This window comes from Lotus japonicus, chromosome 4 (genome assembly GCF_012489685.1).
Source record: "Lotus japonicus ecotype B-129 chromosome 4, LjGifu_v1.2".
Classification (NCBI taxonomy): Eukaryota; Viridiplantae; Streptophyta; class Magnoliopsida; order Fabales; family Fabaceae; genus Lotus; species Lotus japonicus.
This window is the reverse complement of record NC_080044.1, coordinates 59,007,497-59,016,291: the sequence shown is the minus strand read 5'-3', so window position 1 is coordinate 59,016,291 and position 8,795 is coordinate 59,007,497. Positions and strand designations below refer to the sequence as shown.

General features: G+C 37.2%; 1 protein-coding gene across 1 annotated transcript; it reads left to right on the top strand.

Annotated features, from left to right (window-relative positions):
• The first annotated feature begins 447 nt into the window (after window positions 1-447).
• On the top strand, window positions 448-7,861 carry LOC130711315 (uncharacterized). The gene is made up of 4 exons (XM_057560874.1): window positions 448-648; window positions 843-1,019; window positions 1,842-3,647; window positions 7,489-7,861. Exons 1-4 carry the CDS (start codon window positions 634-636, stop codon window positions 7,522-7,524), a joined length of 2,034 nt encoding a protein of 677 aa, XP_057416857.1. The 5' UTR covers window positions 448-633; the 3' UTR covers window positions 7,525-7,861.
• Window positions 7,862-8,795: the final 934 nt, after the last annotated feature.

Genomic DNA, 8,795 nt, shown 5'->3' with positions numbered 1-8,795 from the left:
GATATTGTCTCTCTTTTGTCGGAAGACTACAATCTACATGAAATTTTTTTTAAGAAGTTAACTCATCTTCTTTATTTTAAGCATTTTTTACAAAGAAAAAACTAGTACTAACGAATTATTATACATATATATTTTTTAAATTATATTTTATTTTGAAGTTTGGAAAAAAATTATATTGATAAATCTCAAAGACGAAACGTGGGCGTTTGAGGCCTCCTGTCAATGCGGTCAGTGATGGGTCCACGTTAGCAGTCCGAGATGGATCAGGACCCACGGGAGAAAAAACAACAAAACACGAGGAAGAAAACCCGGGCCCGCACCGGTGTAACGGTTTGAGTTTTCGACGTGGTAAATGACTAAATGTAATTGCGCGAAGGACAATCTGGTAAACTCACCCTAGTGGGACTTTCACTTCCTAACAGACTCACACAGCTACTTCTCCTGTTCTCGTTGTATATAGAGAAGAGGGAAAACCAGCAACAACAAAAAAAAAAAAAAAAAAAAAAAAAAAACAGAAACAAACTCCCAATCCATCATTTCTCACTCGTGTTCCTCGTCGTTTGTCTCAACCAACCAACCACCAACGCCAACAACAACATCATCGTCCTGATTCTGATGCATTAAACAACAACAATGGAGGATTCTGAGGTAAACCGTTTCCGCTCCCACCCGTTTTCAACTGCTTTTTCCTTTTTCTCTCGCCGCTAACCCCTTTTCTTCATTGATTTTTTGTTTCATGGGGTTTGAGTTTTACCGGGAATGGTTTACTACTATGGTTGTTTCTGATTTTGTGGTAGGTTTTGGTTTTTGATTTTGATTCTGTTTTTTTTTTTCTTGATTAGAAATTGACGCCTTTGAAGAAGGCTTATGCGGAAATCATACTGAACACGACCAAGGAAGCCGCTGCGCGTATCATGGTGGCGGAGAGGAAGGCGACTCGCTTTCAGCATGAGCTTGCTTCTAGTAAAGATCAGGCTCTTCAGATGATGCTCGGGCTCAAGCAAATGCTTGATTCCAAGGTATACGAATCATGCTGCAAAGGGTTGCTTATCTTTTTGATAAAGTTATGTTCTTTTTCACTTTTGTGCTTCTGTCTGTTTTTTCAATTTAGCTTTAGCAAGTCTTGGTCGGGTTTTTAACCTAAAGTTTTGAGCTTCCCATTTTACTGGGATAGTTTTGGACTAAATTTTGCTGATCAAATTTCCGATCAAATTTGATCGTTGAAATGGATGGCAGAAAAGTTAAATTTTGATTTTGAAGATGGATATCTTTCAATCCCTTAAAATGTGGGTTACCTTTGTAATGGTTATACAGTATTATTATTTATGTTGAGCTTGTCCTCTCATTGATATCATCAATGTTAGGCTTCTTGAACATCCTTGGTCTAAGAGTTCTTCTGAATCATCACGCTGCTGTTGTCGATTAATTTCTTCTTCATTAACACTTACTTTTTTATTTTATGTTTGACAAAGTTCTTTGCTAAGAATAAGGATTGGCTATATTTTATTGTATGACCTTTGTGGTGGTCATTAAAGGAAAGCAATCAATGTACATTCGTGTAAGTATTTGATACTGTATATTTATGAATCAGTGTTAGGGGATCAACTACCACATGCAATTGCCTAACTCTCCATCAATTTACTCAAAAGTCTTGTTTTGTGGATGAAGATAACTTGTATTATTGTTCCAGCTTTTGAGCCCAAACTCAACTGTCTCGTAACATATTCTATTAAGAGCTTACGCATGGAAAATACTAACATTCGTGTAATTTCATATGCGAACCTACCATTAAGGTTTGGTCGCTTGTCTCTGGTTATGCTTGACTAATGGTAATTTTACAGGTCAAAGAATCAGAATTGACATCATTGAATCAGCAGAAGAAGATTGAGGAGCTTGAAGCTCAGCTCGGAGAAGCTGAGGAAATAGTTAGAGACCTCAGGGCAGATTTGAGAGAAACACAGGTTGTGCTGGAGAATGTCACAAAGTACCGAATGAATCCCCCAGTTGAACAAAACATAAAGGGTGAAGTTGCTGCTCAGGAAAATTTACTGCAGGAGAAAAGATTTGATCCTTATGATGGATCTGTGCATTCGGCATCCAGTTTACAGTTTGAATCACACTCAATTTCTGACACTAGGTTCCCAGCTGTAAATGGAACAATTGATAGCAATGAGTTATGTATGTCACATGATCATACAAAGAACTGCTACATTCACAACACAGATTTTGCATCCATAGTTATTAGGAGGAAAGAGCCTGAGCTCTACAGAAATGGATGTACTCAGAGAATACGTGCATTTGAAAGGAGTCCTTTTTATGGAAATGAGTCTGTTTCAGGAAATTTAGATAATGTACAGGATCAAACTTTAGTAAGAGCACATGAAGAAGGTAAAGTTATGATTGTAGCAACCAATGTCAAAGCTGATGTTATTTGTGAAAAGGAAAAATCAGATGAACTTAAAGTGGTGAAAGCAGATGCTGACATTGTCAAAGTTCATGATCGTAGAAAAAAGAGAGGACTTAAGACCATGAAGGTTCATCGATCTAGATTACATTCTGACCAGGTTAAGGAAACAAGTAAAGAATCTTATATGTCTTCTGCCAAAGATTCTCCACATGTGCTGGATAACAATGACCTTTCCAGTGGGAATTCTTCTATGGAATATGAAAGTGAAGCTCAGAAGGATCTGATGTCTCCTAATTCCAAAGTACCCACAGACACAACTGCAACAATTGAGCAATCAGGACCTCATAGCTGTGCTGAAAAAGGGGAAGAACTTCTTGAAGGCTTCAGTGCTAGGAACCAAATCAAAGATGATAAGGAACCACTGGATAAATCATATTTGACAAGACAAGACAGTTTGTCCACTAAAAGTTTGGAGGTTCCAGCTTGTAAAGATGTTGAGGTAGCTAATGTGTCACCAGAACAAATGGATCCCAAACTTTCTGATTTAGTTCTTGTTGGTAGAAAAAAGAGAACACTTAAGTTGATGAAGGCTTATCAATCTAGATTACATTCTGACCAGGTTAAGGAAACAAATAAAGAATCTTATCTGTCTTCTGCCAAAGATTCTCCACATGCACTGGATAACAATGACCCTTCCAGAGGGAATTCTTCTATGGAATATGAAAATGAAGCTCAGAAGGATCTGATGTCTCCTACTGCCAAAGTACCCACAGATGCCACTGCATCAATTGAGCAATCAGGACCTCATAGCAGTACTGAAAAAGGGGAAGAATTTCTTAAAAGCTACAGTGATAGGAACAAAATCATAGATGATAAGGAACAACTGGATAAATCAGATTTGACTAGACAAGACAGTTTATCCACTGAAAGTTTGCAGGTTCCAGCTTGTAAAGATGTTGAGGCAGCTAATGTGTCGCCAGAGAAAATGGATCCGAAAGTATCTGATTCAGAGGAGAAGGTTTCTAGTCGATCTGTAAAGGATAAGTTTCTAAAGTACACATTCCATAGAAAGCGTAAGAAGGAGTCTGTTAGCAGTGATGGTGTAGATTGCTCTCCAGATAATAGCAGTTCAAAGAAAAGGTGTGGAGAGAAGCAAAATGTTCATGCGGAGCCTCAGGAGTCTTGCACAAAGACTGAATCATCACGGGAAAGCCGACGACTAGCACAGGTTGCTCGTCAGGTTGGTGATATATATGTGAATGCCTGTTTTTCTCTTTCACTGTTTTGGCCCTTTTGGGTATGCATGTTTCTGTTTGCCTGTCCATACATTTGCAAACTATGTGCTTTTGTATCTGTATCAATAAACTACTGTTCTATTTCAAAGATGGTTGTAGCCAGGTGGAAGTTTTATGTTGTCAGTTGTTGACAAGGGAAATTGATTACATTGACTGTTGTTTTATAAAGTTTTGGCATACCTAGTTAGAAATAGACAATTAGTTTCTATACATGGTAAGTTTGTGAGCCTTAAGGGTTTTAATGGTCATGGTAAGACCTAAGAGTTGGTGTTTATACAAGTCCAAGACAGAGGACTGTATGACTTAAGCTATATGTATCAGAAAGTTACCATTTATAAATGTAGCATTCACTAGCCGTGTCGAAGGTACCAGAGAAACAAATTGTAACTTTGGAGTCTATGCCCCTCTATGAAGTTTGTGCTTGAATATTATGGCGTCATGTGCTCCATTTGGCTAACCCCACTTAATTGGAAATAGGCTCAGTTGTTGTTGTTGTTTCCAAAATAGATAACAAAGGGAAAATATCTCTGTACAAAAACAATTGATATGACCACCTTGTACCTTCTCCATGTCTGACAAATAAACTACCCTTTACATTATTTGGGAAATTTTGTGAAACCTCTAAATGTGAAGGAGCTATAGTTGTTTTCCTGTTGAGCTTGATTTATTGTGTAATACAGAGCTGTGCAAATGTTCAAGGAGTCTTTCTATTGTTGTAATTTATTCTGGCAGGTGGAAAATAGAGTTAGTATTTTTTTCCCTTTCACTATTATACTTGGAAAAGAGGGCGACCTCGGCGCAACGTTAAGGTTGCTTCCATGTGGCTTTGCGGTCACAGGTTCGAGCCGTGGAATTAGCCTCTTCCTAAAATGCAAGGTAAGGCTTCCATGGACCTCGCGCATAGCGAGAGCTTTATAGCACCAAGTTTGCCCTTTATACTTAGTAAAGGGATATTAACATTGATTTATACAGACATGTGACTAAAACATCAATATTCTTCCACATTATCTATGTAGGAAAATTTGCATGCACATAATTGTAATGTAAGCTACTAGATCTTTTGGAAGGATGATAGGTAACTGTTAGTGAGAGTTACTTAATGCAATAGTTAGCTAGTTAAGGAGTTGGTTAGAGGGTGAGAGATATATAACTAACAGAAAGGGGAGATTAGAGGGTCATATCTTGAGATTGGAAAGGAAATATGGGAGAGTTCCAGGTCTCTCGAATACCAGGTGTAAGAGAAGGTTTTCTATCAATGAACATTGTTTCTACTATATTCAAACCAATTCCTATCAATTGGTATCAGAGTTCCATCCTGGAGTTGAGGGTAACTTGAGGGCGAGACTCATGGTCAGCTATAAAATGGAGGTAAAATTGGAAACAATTGAGAGGGGTCATCATTGTTCCATCCAGGAGCAGAGGGTAACCTGAGGGACGAGACTCATGATCAATGAGAAAATGGAGGGAAGATTGGAGACAGTTGAGAGGCTCCTTGAGGTGTGGAAAAGGGAAGATTGGTCGTGCAACGCAATCAGAGAGAGGGGGGATGTGAACTTAAGCTGTGACAGAGGAGATAATCGAGTCAGAAGGAGAGAAAACCGGCATCTGGAGGAAGCTTTTGATTCTGTTAGGATGGTTGATTAGCTGAATAGATTGGAGAAAAGGCAGCAAAACTCTTTGATAGTCAGAAAACTATTGGGTTTCTTGTAATCCAGTCAGCCCACAATCATCGCCACAGGAACTGCGAGACAATGTGTTTGTACTGAGCCGAAGGCAACTTTAGCATCAAAGATGGTCATCTGCGAGGGACAGTGTAACAAGTTTGATCAAGGATAGAGTTGTTTAAAGCGAGCACCACCTATGAGGTGAATCTTTAGGGGGGGAGTACTGATTGGTAATTGTAAGTGAGATTTAGTTAGTGTAATAGTTAGTTCAGAGTTTATTAGAGAGTGAGAGATATGAAGGGTTATAACAACAAAAAAGGGAGACTAGAGGATCTGCCTTGAGATTGAAAAGGAAATTTGGGAGAGTTCTAGGTCTCTTGAATACCTGGTGTAATATAGAGTTTTCTACCAATTAACATTGTTTTTTATATATTCAAACCGGTTCCTAACAAAGGATTAACATTATTTTTTTGGAGAATGAAGATAGTCGATATCAATGACATTGCAAATAAATGATATATTTCTATTTATTTCAGGCAAGTTGAGAGGAAGATCACTTTGAGAAGTATCTCCAGTTTTGAGCTGCACTGAACATATAACATTTGTTAATTTTGACTCTTTTTCCATTTAGATGTAAGACCCTTAAGAGTTAAGAGACTTTATCATGCTCCTTTGTTTGGTGAGAAAAGTCATGAGTTGATGATTGATTATCATAACACTTTCAAGTCCTTTTTGAACTGCTATTGAAGTTCCCAACTGTTCCCCAAATCCTTCCCGTTTTCCTTTTCAACCTTCTTATGAAGAACAGTTAATATTGTTGTGATCCTTTGGAAGATTTTAAAGTATTAATGATGATTAAATCTGATATTCTGAATCCCTTGAGCTGAGTTGTAGACAAATCTCATCCAAAGATTCTTTCTTGGCTTCAGGGTCAGGGAAGTTAGCAATTGCATTTCACGTAGCTATTGTACCATCCCTGCATGTCACACAGCCTCCTCATGATGCACTGCTCATCACATCAAGTTCTAATTATTGGAGCGGCCATCACGACCTGCTGTCTCTGCAATTCACCGATGCGGCTCCCTTTTTTTCTATTGTCTCCCATTATTTCAGAAGGTTTTTTTTGTTGATTCTTGTCTTGGTCAGAAATGTTTTAGGAAAACTATATCTTCAAACTCATTCCACCCACACCCAATAGAGAGAGATAGGAATAGAAAAGAGAGAAATGTGAGATATGATGAGTGGTGTGATAGAAACAAAAGAGAGAGATAGGAAGAATAACTGGTGGAAATGAGATGTTAGAGGTGTGAATATATCAAAATTGAATGTTTTACGATTGGAAACTTTCTGCAAGCAATATTATTTGCCTTTGCCTTTCGTTTGAGCTTCAAAAATCGTCCGATCAAACCCTTTGGCCTTAGCAATATTTCTGGTAACCCACTCGCATTCTGTGCTTTTCTGTCTTCAGTGCAATTCCTTACTCATTTCTTCAAGCCCTCCTCTGACCTTTTTCTCCCCTTTCCCGCTGTGTTATGTTATGTACTTTGCACTCGCAGACCATTATTTTTGTCCTCTCAAGTCTATTCCTCTGTTCTTATTTCCCTTTCCACTTTTCTATCAGTTCCAAGATATCATCTTCCTTTTCTCTTTTTGAATTCATTCCGATGTTCTCATTTCTCTTTGTGGCTAGGGCATCATCTTAGAGGTAATGATTCTAATTACGGAAAATTTTGTGATGACTTCAAATTTTTTGTTAGTTAAACCTTCAAGGCTTTGAATGTCTTTTTCCCCTTTTGCTCCTTGACTTTTGTTGTTATTAGCTAACTAATTATGTCTTTAAGATTTTTTACGGTTATTAATGGATGGTGAATCTGACTTTGAGATTTTTGGCTTGAAAAAATTTGACACATTCAAAATGATACTCCTTCTATTGAGTTGAGTTCAGTCTCTCTAAGTGTAGTTGTGTGTTTCTCCTATGCTTCTTGAATATCATCTTTTCTGAATTTGCTTTAAATTGTAAGCTTCCATTAGCTTCGGCTTTATTTTATGATTTTTGGGTCATATATTTTCAAGAATCACAAACATACTGACATGTTTTTTTATTTTCCAATTTTGTTGGCAGCTCATATCCTTATCTGAGAAGAAATGGTGGCAGTAGATTTGTGATTTGTCTATTGCTGTGGTGAGTGGACTGGATGGCAAGAGGGTTTAGATTCCAAGCACAATCCAAGGCTGTTATTGTTTTCTGGAGTTGGCCTTTCATGGAAGCTTTGTGTTGATAGAGCTGTGGAATGTGTTAATATTACATGTTATTACACTCTATGACTATAACTTTTTTTATTTCATCCTTAGTATAGCAATTGCTACCCTTACATCCTACATAACGTAAATTCCATTTGTTGTTGCTGCCCTTTTCTTAGGGTCATGTTTGCAATACAAATTTTGCTGGTTATATTTTAGTTATATAATCGTTAATGGTATTTGCTTTTTCATTATTTTACCTTTCAAGAGTATGTGTCTCTTTTTGCTTGGCTGTTTTTTGCTTTAAAATATTGTGCAATCAGGCCAAGTTTTGCTGGTTATAATCAGAGAAGAGTCTTGAAGGGGTTTTGAACGGTTTTCAAAAATTCTCCAAATCTGTTCCCCTCTTTAAAATCTCCAAAACAAGGGGAGAGGTAGAGCTTCTCATAAATCTTCCCCCATCATTTTCTTCTCGTCCAAAATTCAACTCACAAATCCAAAAAGACAATGAATATCAAAGGAACTTAAGATAGTGTTTGGCCGGAGGGGAGGGGATGTGTTTTTTTTCAAAATAATAGTGTTTGGTTCAAGTTGTAGGAGGGGAAGGGAATGAGGGGGACATAAATCTCTCATAATTCAATTTTTTGTCCCGTCCAAAAGGTGGGGGGGGGGGGGGATTGTAGGAGAAACATTTCTTAGACAAAAATGTCATTCTTATGTTCAATGGAGTAAGGGCAAAAAGTAAATAAGTATTTGAAAAGAGTTATTTCCCTTCTATTCCCCTTCTCTTAACTAAACATGATAAGATTTAAAATTCCTCATTTTCCTTTATCTTCCCTCCATTAAAATCCCTCATTTTCTCCCCTTTGAACCAAATATTGGCGCACTAGCGTTTCTAGTTGGATGTGACTTTATGAGATTTCAATTATATTTTTCCACTCTCATTTTGTAAACATAGTATTATAGTTGTATTAGTGGGAAATAAAACAAAGAATACCTTATATGAAGTTAACTCTTTTGAAAATCTCACGAAATTTTTAAATTTGGAGTTTAAATTGTTACATTTGATATGAGCAGTACTTTTTATTTGGTGTACAACATAGATAATAATTATTCTTTTAATTAGGATTTTCACAAAAGAAAAATTTTACGAGGGGTTGGGATTGAGAATTCTCACAAAAGAAATTT